At 33.4% G+C, this 18,094-nt stretch overlaps 1 protein-coding gene across 1 annotated transcript in view; it reads left to right on the top strand.

Annotated features, from left to right (window-relative positions):
- MUC19 (mucin 19, oligomeric) overlaps window positions 1-18,094 on the top strand; it is a gene marked incomplete at its 3' end in the record, with an annotated part of 133,578 nt that overhangs the window by 11,522 nt on the left and 103,962 nt on the right. The window contains exons 11-28 of the mRNA XM_008567143.1: window positions 1,368-1,503; window positions 2,778-2,870; window positions 3,510-3,594; window positions 3,773-3,910; window positions 5,029-5,178; window positions 7,130-7,224; window positions 7,641-7,767; window positions 9,446-9,692; window positions 11,348-11,400; window positions 11,497-11,597; window positions 11,830-11,981; window positions 12,319-12,457; window positions 13,852-13,956; window positions 14,048-14,242; window positions 14,859-15,098; window positions 15,170-15,326; window positions 16,310-16,435; window positions 17,299-17,440. Of these exons, the coding sequence (XP_008565365.1) occupies window positions 1,368-1,503; window positions 2,778-2,870; window positions 3,510-3,594; window positions 3,773-3,910; window positions 5,029-5,178; window positions 7,130-7,224; window positions 7,641-7,767; window positions 9,446-9,692; window positions 11,348-11,400; window positions 11,497-11,597; window positions 11,830-11,981; window positions 12,319-12,457; window positions 13,852-13,956; window positions 14,048-14,242; window positions 14,859-15,098; window positions 15,170-15,326; window positions 16,310-16,435; window positions 17,299-17,440 (2,481 nt within the window). The remainder of the gene's footprint in view (window positions 1-1,367; window positions 1,504-2,777; window positions 2,871-3,509; window positions 3,595-3,772; window positions 3,911-5,028; window positions 5,179-7,129; window positions 7,225-7,640; window positions 7,768-9,445; window positions 9,693-11,347; window positions 11,401-11,496; window positions 11,598-11,829; window positions 11,982-12,318; window positions 12,458-13,851; window positions 13,957-14,047; window positions 14,243-14,858; window positions 15,099-15,169; window positions 15,327-16,309; window positions 16,436-17,298; window positions 17,441-18,094) is intronic.

The following is an 18,094-nucleotide window of genomic DNA, read 5'->3' as shown; positions in this document are numbered from 1 at the left end:
TAAAATACACTTTTCAGAATTAAATGGCAATTTTATTGCATTTTCTGTGTACCTGATGTTTTGTCTTTTCAATTTTTTTTTGAGAAAGGCTTATATTATAAAATATATGAGCTTTCTGTGTATCTTTAAAAAATAATGTTATTCACTAGCTGAAATAGTGTTTTGAATATTAGACCGCTTGGTAGTTGCAAATATAGAGCAAAACATAGTACAAGAGTTTGGTTACAATAATGAAACAAAAATGATGCTAATTCAGCCGAGAATGTTTAATAATAAAAATGTACAATTAGAAACAACCCAACACTTTTCAAACAACTTTTCTACATAGCTTCATTGGTGAAGATGAATAGTATACTTACTCTGGAGTGAAATTTAATGTGCCAAAAGTTAGTGTTGATTATTTCACTCTTAACTGAATAGTCAGCTTGAGTCTTCCTTTTGAGTCAATAACAGTAGACCAGTGAGATTTCCCCATTCCTCATTATGGCTTTTCTCTGAAATGCTAAATTTCTGCAAGACTGCAGAGGACTTTTCTAGAAATGTGTCCTTGTGAGGAAATAATCTGGCTAATGAAAACAATCTATTATTTATACTATAATATTTTCTTCATAAGCAGGAAATATTTTGTTATTGTAGTATGAATAATTGTGAATAACTATAGCTATGATTTATTGAATGTCTATGACAGTGCTGCACAAAAGAAATACAATATGAGTCACAAACGTGATCCACATATATAATTTAACATTTTTTAGTTGATACATTTTTAAAAATTAAAGAGACAAACAGGTGGAAATGATTTTAATCATGTACTTGATATCACCCAATATATCTAAAATATTATCACCTCAAAAGGAAATTAATATAAAATAAAGTTAATGAGAAATTTTACAATTTTTTTCATACTAATTCTTCAAAATACGTGTGTATTTTAAATTACAGCAGATTTCAATTTGAACTAGCCACATTTCAAAAGCTCAGTAAGAGCTGGGCTGGGTGTCTCTGTACTGTATTGGACAGTGTAAGTCTACAATGTGGCTTGTAGCAGTGGTTTCAATACTAATAATGAAATGTGTTCCATTTAAACAAACACCTGAAATTCAATTTACAAGTTGTTGCATGTTTCATTCATGTAGAAGGTATCATTTTAGCCACTGGAATTCAAGTCTTTTAAAATACCAGGATACCACCACGAAATGAGAAATTTTATCAGAGCTCAAATGTTGAGTAGGGAATGAAGATCATATAATAAAAGTTTAACCGGATATTCTAGCTTAAATTATGATTTTTCAAGGGTTATGATATTTATTTTCACCATAGAGAAAACATGATTGGTGACCTTGAATGTAACCATTGCATTTTAACAGCACATGCCAAGAAGCAAAGTGGGCTTGCACTGAAGCACTCTGCCCTGGAAGATGTAAGGTGGAAGGAAGTTCATTTACCACCTTTGATGGTGCTAAGTACAACTATGCTGGAAACTGTCACTTCCTGGCCATTTACGTATGTAATAGCTTAGAACAGTTGAGAACACTGATATAAACATCGAGCTATTTCTCAAACAATTTAAAACACAATCTTCACTTCTAATTACTATTTAAAGAAATAAAAAAAACAAACAGATCTCCAATTACTGGTTATATATTATAATATCTGTTTTCTGTTGCATGTTGGTATTGATAGTATTACCTGTCAGTATTGAATCAGTATTACCTGTGCTCCTTGTAAATTCTTTGCTAACAAAAACCCATAACAAATAAAACCCTCTTCATTCACCAATAATTTGCTAAATACACTGGAAAATTTTGTTGCATGTCTTCACTAGAGCTTCATATGAAACAATCTTTCACATTCCATGAAACATCTTCCTCTTTCATCATTTCTTTAAATTTATTTTTAGTTTTTATAATACAATAGTACCAGTATAATAGAGGTTATCCTTACATTTAAATTCTTTTCGGTAATAAAATTTTAAATAATCTGAATTTCAATAAAAGGGTGATTCCATTTTGTTGTTTGTGCCTTCAGTTAGCATGAGAGTAAGCAATTTTTATTTAATCTTCCTGGTAAAAAATGTAATGAGCAGAAATTTTAATTCCTGAAGTGAGAGATGTGGATAAAAGTCCAGTAAGCTGCAAAATATATTTGCTGCTGCTAAAAGTCAGTTTTCCAAAAGAAAGTTTCCTGACCACTTACCCACATCAGCTATCTTTCCTACGTTTGGTGCTCCTCTTTTAATCATGAGGATAGGGGATGGAGAAAGTGAGAGGGAAATATGCCAAAGCACATGGAATATTTGCTTTGTAGAGATGAAAGATTCCTAGACTTTGAAATGAGAACCGGAAGTCAATTTTTTTCATGATATATATTATGATTTTACAGTTAGGTAACTCTCACATTGGATTTAAATAAGCATTGTGGACTGTCCAGAGAATAAACAAGCTATGTTACCTATAATTACTAATCGTCCCTATAAGGCAGCACAATTCCCTTTGAGGAGAAGGAAAAAAAATAAAGAGAAAAAAAAAAGATAACTATGAAAATCCATTAATTGTAGACTACATAGACATAGCTTAGGCAAGATACTCAGACCATCTATAAAGCTCTTGGCCAATCCTGAAACTATATACTATGGACTGAACTAGGTTTCTATTTTCAGAGAAGACTGTATGTAGAAATTTAAAATGTAAACATGCATTGTGAAAGAATCACGTAGTAATAACATATGATCAATAACACTTTAATAAACATTTTAATGAAATGCATTTTTTTCACAGGATAAAGATTGGTCTGTTAGTGTTGAGCTTCGTCCATGTCCAAGTGGGCAGACAGGAACATGCTTAACTAGTGTTACACTTCTCTTGAATTCTGTAAGTAATCAGCTTCCTGTTTCTTCAGAGTCAAATCAAATCAATTATTTCACATATTCAGAATTTTTGAGGTTGAAGAGAGGCTTTACCATGTAAATTAAAAGCATAAATAAAAGTCCCTAGAAGAGCTAGACAATTCCAAGGATCCTGAAATATATTAAAAGTACCAAGATACACAATTAATATGCTAATTATGAATCAGCCTTATATGTTCACTGAATTATTAAACTCTGAGGACTGTTTAAGAAGGAAGACAATGGTTTTTGTTTAGAATTTTATATATTTGGAATGGACATTGTAAGTGAAAACAGGCCTAAATGGGAAGGGAGGACAACTAGTCTGGACTTTGGCACTTACAATCTGTTTGACCTTTGGAAATCCAAGTTATGTTCTTGGATTTCAGTTTCCTCACTTACAAATTGGGGATAAGATTCCTTTACGATCTGCTGCACAGAGCTGATATGAGAAACAATGAAGCAAAGTATGAGAAATACTTAAAAATACTCTATATTTTATCTATTTATAAATTAATCTGATAAAATTAAATATGTTTTATGGCATGAAAATTTAGGTTCATGCATTATGTTAAAAATTAATATTGTAAATTAATATGAACTAACAAAGTTTTCTAAATATTAGTCTGTTTCAGTTGAAAAATATATATTCAACAGTGATGGAACAGTTACAAATGACAAGATTAGAAATCAAAGTTATTACTATACAGGTAGGTTTAATAATAGCATTTCAAACTAAGTGTAAGATGCATTTACTTATTTAATTTTTTAAAGATATTAAATGTTTCTGTATTTTAACAGATGTTAAAATACTAAAATATTTTTAAGAGACTAAAAACAGTTGAACAAGTCGATTATTGTTATTAATGTTAATAATTATTTTAACAGACAAAATACAAATCTTCAAAGCGTCTTCCTCTTATCTTCAAGTAGAAACATACTTTCATGTAAAAATGCAAATACAAATTGTTCCTGTGATGCAATTGTATGTTTCTATGCCACCCAACCAATTCACAGACACCGTAGGTAAGTCCTCTAGATATATTTTTATTTCTGATGCTCTAATGTAACCATAATTTATTGTAACTTCTAATTGTCTGTCAATTAATGACATTAACCATTAAGCATTTTGACTTAAAATTCCCTTCCACACCAAAGTAAAATATTACAACTTGCTTTTCATAGTAAAGACACCTTATTTATGACAAAATCTATTCCCCAAAGGTTTTTAAAACAATATTTTGACTTAAAATTCCCTTCCACACCAAAGTAAAATATTACAACTTGTTTTTCATAGTAAAGACACCTTATTTATGACAAAATCTATTCCCCAAAGGTTTTTAAAACAATTTAAATGTTTAAAATGTTTACATTAAGCCTTCTAGTTATGTGGTATTTGATAAAATATGTTATATATCACTTTGCTAGTATATGTTAATAATACTTTGTTCTGTAGTTGAATAAATGAAAATATTATAGATATAAGTATTTTGAAAATCATATTTCGAATACAAGCTACATATTACTTGTCTTCTTGATAGATCACATGATCATTTTTTTCACTGAGGCTTTTTAATTATAGAAATCACCTCTTAACATACAGCCATGAATGTTGAACAAAACAAACAAAACGATTATGACAAATCCCACAAAGAGCTATTAATTTATAAATGGTACGAGGTTTTGCAATATACGTTTACATGAGAAAGTAACTGATTTACTCATAGAAAAGAAAAGTAACTCATTAGTCAGAAGAGTCCAGGTAAGAAAAGCATATATAGCCCTTAACAGGGTTCAACTACTTGCACCAAAACCATGAAAATGTGCAGCTGTAAGCTTCCTACTTGCAAGCATGCTTTCCTACCACCTTGTCAAAGAAGATAAAGTTACAGCAACAAACAGGAAATATACAGTTTTTATGAAAAATGGGTTTAGTGCTCCTGAAATTTAAATGAAAGAAAACTTGAATGAAATCTGAAGTGTCATGATATTTACTTACATGTATAAAGACTGACCAAGACATATTCTAAGGTAGATTCTACAGGATTTGATTGAAGCAAAGAACTGACTATGAGATTAGGATATAAATCCAAAAAGTTGAGTAGGTGAGGAGATGTTAAACTTTGTTCTGTGCTATTATCCAGGACTCTGTGGTTCCTACAACAACAAAGTGGAGGATGATTTCATGTCAAGTCAGAATATATTGGAGAAGACATCTCAGGCATTTGCTAATTCTTGGGAAATGATGTCCTGCTCTAAAGGAAACTCTGCTTCATGTATCAGTATAGATAAAGGTAACATTAACTGAACACCAAACTCTGTATTTAAATATCTGGTGCTGGGAACTATGTACTTATTCTGGCAATAATATGAGAATTTCAGATAATCCTGGTTTTAGCTAGTTTTATTGTACTGTCCGAGTTTTAGAGAAAACAGCACAGAAGCAGTCTGGCTGGCAGAGCGTACTTCTAGAAAACACGTTTTTCTTTGGGGATTCATTTCAGTTGTTTTCTATAGCTACTCTTTCCTTCCTTATACAGTTTTCTCCATACCCATAGAATAACAAGTTTGGAGGAGACTTTAGAGATCATCTAGTTTATTATTTTTTACCTTTAATTTAGTGAAAATGATCATTGTTTGAAAAAGTGAGACTCACCCAAACTGCTGCAGCCACTTGATGATAGAGCTATAGCTAGGTCTGGGTGTCCTAACCACTGCTGTCTTGTATATCAGTAATATCAAGCCCCAAATATAGATATATTTTTAAAAAAATTACACTTGTATCATTCGGCTTATTTTTCAGCTTACCTTTTGGTAAGACTTTCATATCCCAAATATAGATATATATTTTTTAAAAAATTACACTTGTATCATTCGGCTTATTTTTCAGCTTACCTTTTGGTAAGACTTTCATAAATATTAGTTCAATTTAATCCCTCATGAAGGGTATGGGGGAGTTATTATCCCCATTAATGTAGATGTTGGTAATGGAGCCCAGAGGGGATGTACTTAATAGGGATTACAGATGAAGTTGCAATCCAAGTATTTTGAATGCAATTCATGCTTTGGTTGCTACCCTAGTATTGTTGATTTTAATGGATGCTTTATTTTATGTTGCTTCGTTCATAAATAAGGAATGCAATCAAAGCCAATTTAAAATATATTGACATGTTAATTAATTGCTTCTAAATTAATCCACATGTTTGAAACAAATAGTCTGAGCACCTTGTAATAATCTTTTAAAATTACTGTAGTATTTCTTTTTAAAATTTTCATCTAATTTTGATTTTAAGAGTGAGTTGGTAGAAGCATTAATGTAAATATGGCAGTACATATTTCAGTGTTTTAATTGTCATGTTATTTTGTTTTGGAGGTCTTACAATGAAAATGACTATAATGAGAATAGACAAGAAAAATGTATACCTCATAAGAAACCAAGCCAGTTTATGTTAAGCAGACCATACACTATCACTTTGGAGAGATATATAAATTAATTAAATTTAATTTTCAGTGTTTTGTATTTAACCTCATAACACAAAATGCAGAAAATTAAACTGTATTTTAATAAACTATTGTTAGTAATATTTACATAAAAAGTGGTGATACCTAGTTACAAATTTGTCAGAATTTTAGAAATATTTGGCTTTAGTGTCTTTTTGATAAATTCAGCTTTCTTTATTGCCAAAAATCATTAAACAAAGCATTTGCTATCCAGATGCTATTTTTTGTGAATTTTCTTTTTTTGTTAATTTAATATTAGGCTAGTTATTTATAAACTGACCAAATATCAATTAAGTATTTTTTGGAAAAAAAAAAAAACAAAAAAAAACTGAAATGAACTTCCAGGGTGAGAGGAGTGGGAAAAGGGAAGTGTTGTAGTTGATTTATTTACCAACTTGTCACAGTTCAGCCATAAATATGTACTTTAAAGGTAAGAGGCACATAAAGATAGAATCTGGTTCCCTTAATCCCATTATGTATAGAAACTTCATTTTAGAGAAGGGCTAATTGATTTAATACAAAGATCCAAAGTTAATAAAGATTTTGCCTCTCAGTGTAAGATGTTTCTAATTATATTTTGCTATTTTGTATATAGTGACAACAAATTGAATTCATTGTAGCAAAACACTTTAAAAATGAAATTGTATTAATATAGGCAAAACTTAAAAATTTGCATCCTTTCTTTTAATTAAAATAATTATGACATTATTGATACTAATTTTGGGTGCATTACTTTTCTTCCAGAAAAGTTTGCTGAAAGGCACTGTGCAATTCTCCTTGATTCAAGTGGGCCTTTTGCTTCCTGCCATCCAGTTGTGAACCCTAAATCCTATCATGAGGTTTGTGAGGTCTAACATTAACAGCTCTTTTTGGGAAATACTCTGATGATACTGACAAAAGCATGTATATATTAAACATTTTCAAATAACAGCCACTGCCAATAGATTAAGGTTTATGCTTAAATTTAACATTAATTTTTTTGCATTATATATACCAACTTAAAAAAAATACATGATACTCGGAAATAACCCCAAATGACAAAATTCTCGGATAAGTTTTTCTTTCTGTCTTCTCTAAGTTCTTTGGTAAGTGGGTTAATAATTAATTTTCTCTCTTGAGAAAAAAAATCCCGAAGGTGTCAAAGACAAACTTTCTTGGGGGTGGAGGAGTGGTTATGAACTGGTTACTATATCCAGTTTACCTGTTCTTCTGAATAATTTCATAATGCAATATAAATTCATTTCTTATTTGAAAGGAATGCAAAAAATACACTTGCTCTTGTGAAAACAGCCAAGATTGCCTGTGTACAGTTTTAGGCAACTACGTGAAAGCGTGTGCTGAGAAGGAAACATACATAGTGGAATGGAGAACTGGACAATGTGGTAAGCAGGATAGAAGCTTAAGATGACTCTTCCTTCCTTCTCAATTTCACTGTAGTTTTCTGTTTGTGTGGGGGCCCATGTATTTACAAATTTTTACCTGGTTCTTTCAAAGATGATTTTCTGTTTTGTTTTTTTAAATATCCTTGTGCAATCCTTGCAATTTTTACTAGTTATTCCTTCTTGATTTAATATCTTCACATATAAACAAGAACATAATACATATGTATTTATATACTCATATAAATATATATATTTCTTTTCAATTGTTGTATGCTGAAATTTAAATAATGTCTGACTGCTAATGCAGTTTTTAAAATTTTAATTTTAATTTTTTAATTGGTTATGAATATTCATGAGATACAAAGCTGATTGTCGCCCTCTTGCCCAAGATGTGAAGGCCAGATTCATACTGGCGGCATACCCATTACCATGCACTTTGAAATGATATCTTAATAGTAAAATTGGTTATGAATATTCATGAGATACAAAGCTGATTGTCGCCCTCTTGCCCAAGATGTGAAAGCCAGATTCATACTGGCGGCATACCCATTACCATGCACTTTGAAATGATATCTTAATAGTAATCATTTATTTTGAGAAAAACGAATAAAATGCATCAGTAAATTAGTGGCTCAATTATCATATTTATAAAATTCTGCTTTGCTTTAAAATACTCATTGCACTGTTTGAGCGTGTCTTCAGAAAAAGTCTTGATTTACCAAAAGAAAAAAAACAAAAAAGACGAAAAAACTTTGCAAAATTCTGCTTTGCTTTAAAATACTCATTGCACTGTTTGAGCATGTCTTCAGAAAAAGTCTTGATTTACCAAAAGAAAAAAAACAAAAAAGACGAAAAAACTTTGTAGAAACACATCTCTTGTAGGTCATACTTAACATCTCACAGCTCATATCCAGTTAATAAGTGAGGTCTGTCAAATTCACCTCCAAAATCTCTCTCAAATCCATTCGCATCTCTCCATCTCTATTGCCACCAACCTATTTCAAGAAACCACCATTTTCATCTCTTGGATGATTGCAATAGCCTCCTTTAATATCCACTCATGGCTCCCTCTAATACATTTTCTAGAGAAAGCAGGGTAGTCTTTACAGCAAAACCAAATAAAACTAACCTTTTCATGTAACACTCCAGTCTCTAAGTCAAGTCAATGGCTTCTTACTGCTCTCAGGCTAAAGACCAAACTCCTTAAGAGGGCCCTGTAAATCGTAACCACTGAATCTGCCTCTGGGCTTATAGCTTCCATTCTCCTATGTGGGCTTTATCCTCTCTTCTGACTTAGGCTACTCCCCAGACATAGAATTTCCTTATGTCCTCTTCATCTATCCATCCACTTTAATAAGTGCAGATCCCCAGCTGTACACACTTAGCACTTTCCATCTGGCTACCTCATAGTACATACCACAACTGTCCTTCCTCCAGGAATATGAGCCACATGACAGCAGTGTATTGCCTGTTCTGTTTGCAGGCTTTATCCCCAGAAGAGTGGTTAAACATACAGTAGGAACCCAATATTGACTGAAAAAATGCAGAATGAAAAAAAAAAGCAATGGACAAGAACCTTTTTATAGTTCACTATAAAATCTATAAACATCAAGTTGCAGTAAAATTGCTTATTTTCCTGGATGTATTCATAGTCATTATTTTTTGTCTCTACCAACAGAGCAATCCTGTCCAAGTGGCCTGGTTTTCAAGTACAGTGTAAAAGCCTGCAATAGTTCTTGCCGATCATTGTCAGAGGGAGATAGGAGCTGTGATGTAGAAGATGTTCCAGTTGATGGATGTGCCTGCCCTGATGGAATGTTCCAGACTAATGAAGGAAAATGTGTTCAGAAATCTGAGTGTGACTGCTACTTAAATGATGAGGTCATGCAGCCGGGCAAACTCATCCATCTTGATGACAATACATGGTATGGAGATTACATATGTGCTTGTTAAGATGCTGAAATCAGGGAGTGTGTCCTTTCAGAGAAATAGTCTTTTGCTAGTATGAAGTCTTCTTTAGACCTGCCATATTTTTGATTTTTCATTTTTTATTTAGGTTAGCTATTGCTCTTATTATTTTGGAAGATTCACTGCATCATAATGGTTATAAATGATTTATTCTATGCTGGTTTAGTTTCAAACACCTGTGGAAAAAATATTCTGGTAGCTCCTATATACAGACAATGCAAAACGATTTCATATTTAGACAACATTTTCTAGATGTCTCTTAGCTGTCATCATTCAACAAACACTTATTAAGTGCCTACTGTGTGCCAGGCCTTGTGACCATTGTCTTGGACTCATACAGCAAGCAGTTAAAAGGTGATTTGTATACTACGACATCTTAGTAGAAAGGGGCCAGTCGCCCTCTGAGGAGATTGAGGAAAACTTTCCAGAAGAGACTGGCATTTGAGTTGTCCTAAGGGATGAATCTTTTACTAGACAAAATTGAGATATGGAAGCTGATTATCTGTGGAATAAACAGAATGCATTAATACAGAAAATGCCTGAAAAAGTATTGTACAAGTGGGTTGTTGTTGCATAGGATTGGGCTAGCAACAGACCAGTGGCCAAGCCATGCTCAAGAATTTGGATTTAGTTCCTGAAGAGCTGAAGAATTTAACTACTTTGTAAGGGCCAAGTAGACTGCAATTTCTACAGTTTGGAGTAAAGTAATTTAAACATACCTAATTCCATAGACAGACATAGTAATTCTTAACAATGTAACCACAAAAATGAAGTAGCCATTCCAAAAATCTTTGGATGTGCCTTCTTTTGTTTCTTTAGTTTCATGAAGCTATCATTGAGCAATGAATGATTTTTCTTTGCCCTTTAAAAGGAAAGCATAGGTAACCTCTTTCCATCAAAGCCCACAAACATTTGGTTGGGGTTTGATAAAGATACTTTCTTTTCCTCTGTTGGTGTTGGGGAATAAATAGATTAACTTTTGAATGAAACTTAGGCTAGTATCTCCAAATTATGGTTCCCTTCATCACTGCCCTATTTCAGACTCCCATGAGCTCTTGCTGGCACTACTGGGGCAGCTACTTTGGCTGTTCATTGCCCTGTCTCTCTCTGTTGCTGTCTCATGTTTTCTGCACTGCTCCTGCAGTGCTGCTGTCTAACCTAAAGGACTGTTCTAATGGTGCCATTGTCCCGCTCAGAAATTTTAAGGACTTATAGTTGACTGAAGAATAGAAACAAAGTTGCAAGTCATTTAAGGCCATCCAATATCTAGCCCCAACCTACTTTTACCACTTCTTCTCACTGTGCCATCTGTCTTCTATCCCAACATGACTAGATGGAGTCATTGGAACATATCTTGTTCTTTCCTGCATCACAGTTAGGCATTTGATTAGCTGTATCTGTTGAAACTTACTTCTCCATTAAGATCCAGCCATCCTTTCCATAGTTTTCTCTCGGGTTCATAGAACCTTGTTTGTACATTGCTGTAATTCTTGCAAGTCTATATCTTATAGTTTTGTACATTTTGTTCATGTTCTGGGGACTGTGTCTCATTTATCTAACTAATTGTCCTTGGCATTTGATGTTTACATGTATAATTTTCTTTTATTTCCAGTGTCTGTCAGGATGGGATTCTTCTTTGCCAGACTCCTCTTAATTTAACCCTATGTAAGTGCTGACATTGTGGTGCAAGCTTAAGTATCTACTTTGGCTGAAATAAACAGATCAAGAGGCTCTTGATTAACAACTTCCTGTATCCTGCAGATAACTGTTCTGGAGGGGCTGAGTATGTGGACTGCAGTGATCCCAAGGCACAGAGTAGAGTTGACAGAACGTGCAGCACTCGGAACATACCTATTTTTGATGTAAGCAACATGGCCTTAGAGTTGAGTTTTTAAAAACTTTTAATTGTTTCAAGGCAGAAGGAAACTAAAACGTCAATGAAAAATAATTAGATTGTTATATTATTTTTGTGTGTTATTCTGACTTGTCACGTTAGCTCCAAATTTATACTTGGTAGATTTGTGTATTTAAATTGATGCTGATAATGTGACATGATTAGAACTGTGCCTAATCATTTTATATTTATTTCTGCAGGAGGACTTGTCTTGCAGACGTGGCTGCTACTGTCCAGTAGGAATGGTTCGAAATTCTGAGAGGAAATGTGTCTTTCCTGATGACTGCCCATGCTCTTTTGGTGGAAGAGAATATGACCAAGGAAGTGTCACTTCAGTTGGCTGCAATGAATGGTGTGTAATAAAGGATTACTATTTTATTTCTTTTGGGTATTAGAAAACACAGAGTCTACTCTTACTTTCATAAGAAAGAAGTCATACTTTGGGATATTTGAAAAAAGTAATGGCCAAATGCCATTAGCAAAAGATGCTATTTTTAAAATATAGAAACTTTTTACAGCATTTTATATAATGAACAGCATACAATATAATGAAGACAACTGCAAAATTTAATAAATCAATGTGAAACTTTATTTTGTGCTTCTTTACAAAAACAATGAGAGTATGTGAATCCTGGCATATGGTATATATGGTAATATAATTACCATACTGTCTTATTTTTTTCCTTTAGTACTTGCATTAAAGGGTCTTGGAACTGTACACAAAATGAATGTCAAACCACCTGCCACATCTATGGGGATGGACATGTTAGAACTTTTGATGGGAAAAGTTACAGCTTTGATGGTCTCTGCCAGTACTCATTTCTTGAGGTAATTATGAGTGTGTTTTATCACAATTTTTCTATACTTGCTAATTATTATTCATTTGTAGATGAGTTCTGGAGAACTTAAAAAAATCCAAAACCTCCCCTTACATTTTTCTAGAAGTCAGTAAAATGTTACACAGTGTAATGCTTGTTACACTTCCCCCTGTGTAACAGAGATGTAAAAAAGAATTATATGATTACTCAAAGGAGTATGAATTCATTGAGAAGCCCGGAAGGACAGCACTTCAGTAATTTCCCCTTTAGGAGGATAAAGCTGAATGTGACAGCCCTGGTTCAAAGTTAGCTTCTCCCTTTTATTGTAAAGACAAGGAAGTTTCACAAGAAAATTTAGTTGATTTAATCATTACAAAGAACACAAGGATATAGGCAGAGTTATGGCTAAGTACAGTTTTAACAATGGAAACTAGTAACATTAGTGAAATAAACAAAATGATGTTCCATAATGCAATTTGTAAAAAGTTAAGTCGATCCACCAACAAAAGCTTGTTCTTAGCAAACACTTTTTTTTTTCCTACAGCAATTTCCTTGGTATGTTTACATAACAATCAAGTAACTTTCTCAACATATCAATCAGTAGGTTAACCTGTACCAGGGACATCTGCTCTTTGAGCCAGCAATTTTGCTGTGTTACAATTCTTTATCTACAACAGAGACTTTAGCCTGGGGAAAGAATCCTGCCTTTTGCAAGCTTGACATTTCTATGTGTAATTTTAAAAAGTTAGGCTATACCTGAAACTAAAGGGCTTTGTAAGCTAGGCCCTGTGAAATACATTTGCTTTATAAATGTTATTCCACAAATGCTGACTCTAGAAGCTAGGCCTATATTTCAATCCTGGCTCTACCATTTATCAGATGTGTGATTCTGAGCACATTCTTTTACCTATTGTTTTCATATATATAAAATGGGTATGGAAATAGCCCCTGCTTGAAACCAAACTAGAGCACACAGTGGAGCACATACTAAGCACTCAATATTTGTATTTATGCATTAGTTTAGATTGAATATCAAGTTTCATATAAGTCACTGAGAAAAGGAAGTCACTTCTATCTAGCTATTAACAGAGTCTTTGGAAATAAATCTGTGAATACATACATATATAACATAAATACTTATATATCTATGGTATAATTTTAAGCTTGCATAGAAGTAATGGGAAAAGGCCGAATTGAAGCAAGTTAACTAGATTGGACTCAGCCAAGGTTACCTACACATAAATGCAGTCAAACCATTGTCTTTTGGAAATTCCATAATGGCATATGGTAATTTATTGAGTTTAAGGCATCACTCTCTAAGAAATATTTGTCTGATACAGATATGGCTATTGAGTTCAATGTCTCTGATATTCATAAATTACTATTATAATTTCATTTTTAAAGGATTATTGTGGTAGTGAAAATGGCACATTCCGTATTTTAACTGAGAGTGTCCCGTGCTGTGAAGATGGGCTTACATGCTCAAGAAAAATCATAGTTGCTCTTCAGGTACAGTACTATTTCTCTTTGTTTTCTTTTTCTTTCACATTATAAGCAGCTGAGTAAAACTGTTATTGTGAGTCTGTCTTTTAATTTGCAGGATCAGAATGTTGTCTTGCAAGATGGTAAAGTAACAGCAGTCAAAACTACAGAAAGTACGGAGTGTGAACTCAATGCAAATGTATACTCCATACATACTGTTGGCCTGTACTTGATTCTGAAGTTTCTAAATGGAATCATCATAATTTGGGACAAAAATACGAGACTGTCTGTTATACTGGATCCACGTTGGAATGTATGTATATCACTAACAGATGATTAATAGGGAAGCAAAGTCATTTTTATTACTGAAAATTAAAGACATATTCATTGGGGGCAGGGGAGAATGGTAGGGCCTCTGTTACAGTAACAAAGCTCTCTACTTCTCTTCAACCTCCTTATGGAATATGAAATGTAATTGAAGATGATAAAATATGGTAAACAAGGAAATGCAATAAACTCGAGGCATTCTAACTTAACCATATTTGGTTACTTGAGATTATTACATGATACAATTTTTAGGTAGCTGTTATATTTTAAATTAAATACATTTCTTGGAGCAAATATGTTAAGAACCTAAGAGTATACTCATGTATAATTTGAAACTAGCAAATATAATTATTTTTTATTCTTAAGGCATTTATTCTACTTGACACTAGATCATTTGGTGATATGGGATAACTTAGATTAGATGAGAGCAGAATCTTACCTACAAATTCTGGTTTTCTTCCAATATTAGGAATTTGATAGAGATTCATGACACAATATACGTAACAGTGTTATCTTTTGTCTATCATCCGTCTGTCTGTCTGTCTCTCTCTCCATGTCTCTTGTATAATTCATTTTTAAATTTCCCCCTCCAATCAATACAGGGCAAAGTGTGTGGTCTTTGTGGAAATAATAATGGAGACCTCAAGGACGATTTCACAACAAGATACTCATCGGTAGCTGCTGGAGACCTGGAATTTGGAAATAGCTGGAAAACAAGTCAAGACTGTTCAGACACTGTAGCTCAAAGTTTCCCATGTGACTCAAACCCTTACTGTAAAGCCTGGGCTGTGCGGAAATGTGAGATTATCAGGGACAGCACCTTCAGAGACTGCCACAGCAAGGTAGCACTGCTCTGAAAGCAATCATTACACAGGGTTCTCCCCCAGAGACTCATGTGCTGTGCTCTGCCTAGGTTGACCCCAATGCTTACTACGATGCGTGTATTGAAGAAGCCTGCGCGTGTGACATGGAGGGGAAGTACGTTGGATTCTGCACTGCCGTGGCCATGTACGCAGAGGCATGTAGTGCAGTGGGAGCCTGTGTCTCATGGAGAAAACCAAATCTCTGTCGTAAGTGAAGTCCATGTGTTGCTGTTCTTTAAAAACGGAATTAGATAGAATTGGTTTGTTAGACAATCTTGCCCTCATGTTTTCCATAAAACATACGTTCTTGTACCTAGAATGGTTTTAAAACATGTTCATATGTGTTTTTATTATACGAAAAATACATAACTGTAAAAATACAGCACCTGCTACAGCACTTCAAGTTCAGTTTTAGTTTCAAGAATTCCTGTGTTCACAGGGGAAAATACTGAATACTGATGGAAAACATCTCGTATTCATACTTAAATGAACAATGAACTGTTTACTTATCTTGATATACTTATACATCATTAAACATTTATCTCATATATTACTTTTGGTTGAAATCCTTACACATTTTATTTCCTTGAAAACTTTTATTGAACTCTGTTGAAGATGAAGTATAAACTAAATCTCGGTATATATGGAATATGATAACATTAATAGCAGTCAACTCCTTTCCTTCTAAGCAACACATTATGAGAGAACATATGATAATTAAGAAGTATTGAAATAGAATTCTCATTTTATTGTGTTTCTTATGTATGGCATTATATTATACTGACATCTTTAGTTATCTTGTTTGGGGACTGTTATTTACATATTAAAAAGATTAATTTCTCCAGAGATTTAATTTAAGCTTGAGCATTAAAACCATGAATCTAGACTACAACCTAAAATATCTCCCAATGGAAAAATTAGTGTTTACCTTTCCAGCTCAAACTAACCTCAGTGTAAGATGTCAAAAGAAAGTGTTATTTTGAGTTTATATGCTCCCCCTTTTTTTGTGAACTATTTTGATTTATGTAGTGGCTTAGATAAAGACAAAGGCACTTGATAAGACATAACGAAATACTTAGGTCTGTTTATCATTAATATCATCCAAAATTCCTTTTTAAAGTGCTTTGGAAAATGAAAGATGGAAATTGTCATGTAATGAATGAAAGTAATTTGACATAATTCAATTATAGCTGTCTACTGTGATTATTACAATGCACCTGGGGAATGCAGCTGGCATTATGAACCGTGTGGTACAGTGACTGCAAAAACATGTAAAGATCGGGTCATTGGCCAGAAATTTTCTGCACTTTTAGAAGGTAAGGCATATTTTAAGAATATCCACGAAGTAGTGCAAGTGATATTTGTTTTTTAAAACTGGAAAATGTTGTTAGTTTCTCCCAATTGTCTTATGTTTTGTAATTTAATGAGTAGTTATTCATCTCCATTATGACATTAATATTTCTACACTAGAAACATTTTCTCTAGACATAAATTATCTGTTTAATAGGAGAGAATGTGTATGTGTGAGAGAAACTGAGGGAGAGAGCTATGATTCTATTGTCAATCTTTATACCTTTCATTAGATGATGTAGTTTGATGAGAATGCACTTTCAGAATGCAACATATAATTCAATCTTTCTTAAACAGAGGCCAATTAACTGTATCTCACACTTTAACAGTTTTATTCTCAGCATTATATATTTCAGAGAGAGAGAAAGAAGTGGCAAGAAAACAAGATGACACAAAAACTTTCCAAAAGTCACATCTGTTTTAAATCCTAGACTTTGGGATATTTTCGGCCCATTTTGTTATGACTTCTGTATCTTCACCTAGCCTTGCAAAAACAGATATTTGGAATTGGCGTTCACATTTCAAGATATGTATTTATCAATGCCTGTTTTATGTTAACATCATGCCGATCACTGAAGTAGCAAATCATTTAAGAATACTTTAGAAAACACTTCAGAAAAAAAATTAAATAGACCAGCACTTTTTTAAGGTCTTAGGTTAATATTCTACTGCAGGAAGATCTGAATCCTGTTTCCTTTTATGAGTGTGATGTCGCTTTGCTATTATCAACTTAGATCATGGAATCATTTAAGTTAACTTTACAAACATATTATGGTGTATGACGAGTTTCAGTAAAAAGAGATGAACTGCAGGTCGTTTTTACACACAGGTTGTTATGCGAAGTGTCCAGACAGTGCTCCCTATTTGGATGAGAACACCATGAAATGTGTCAATTTGTCCGAGTGCAGCTGCTTCTACAATGATATCATACCAGCAGGGGGAGTGATCGAAGACAATTGTGGAAGAACGTGGTACGTTCTCTATGAGCTTTCCAATAAGCGATTCTAATTTTTGCATTTTCATTCAGGAAGGAAACTGTGTGTGTGTGTGTGTGTGTGTGTGTGTGTGTGTGTACAAGGGTACTTCAAAAAGTTCATGGAAAGATACATATTATCTTTTAATTCTATTTTTCCACAAACTTTTTGAAGTACCTTCATAGAGATATAATTTTGATTATGTCATTCGTAAATGAGGGCAGCTTTAGGTTCAGTTTTATATGTTATGTTAGTTATTTTGTAATTTCAGAAAACCCACATATGAAGAAATGGTTTGTTAAATCTTATACTTAGTAATGCAGAAGACAAGACAGAAAATGTCACTGTGTAGTTTTAGGGGGGAAAGACAATTTTAATTCCATAAATGTAAGATCCTGTCTACAGGCTTGCAAACAGTTACATGGAAACACATCCCTGAGGTCATGCTAGTGCAGTATGGCCCTCAAATACCATCGTGTTTGAAACTGATCATGTAGAACTCACTTTAGAGCCTGACTGCAAACCATTGCTCTAGGTCCCAAGAACTCCTCCCTGAAATGATTAGGAACCAGTACATGAAAAAACAAGCAATTTGGGCCAGCCCGGTGGCGCACTGGAGAGTGCGCCGCTTGGGAGTGCGGCGGCGCTCTC

The sequence above is a fragment of the Galeopterus variegatus genome, unplaced genomic scaffold (assembly GCF_000696425.1).
Source record: "Galeopterus variegatus unplaced genomic scaffold, G_variegatus-3.0.2 Scaffold297, whole genome shotgun sequence".
Classification (NCBI taxonomy): Eukaryota; Metazoa; Chordata; class Mammalia; order Dermoptera; family Cynocephalidae; genus Galeopterus; species Galeopterus variegatus.
This window is presented reverse-complemented; position numbering and strand designations above follow the sequence as displayed.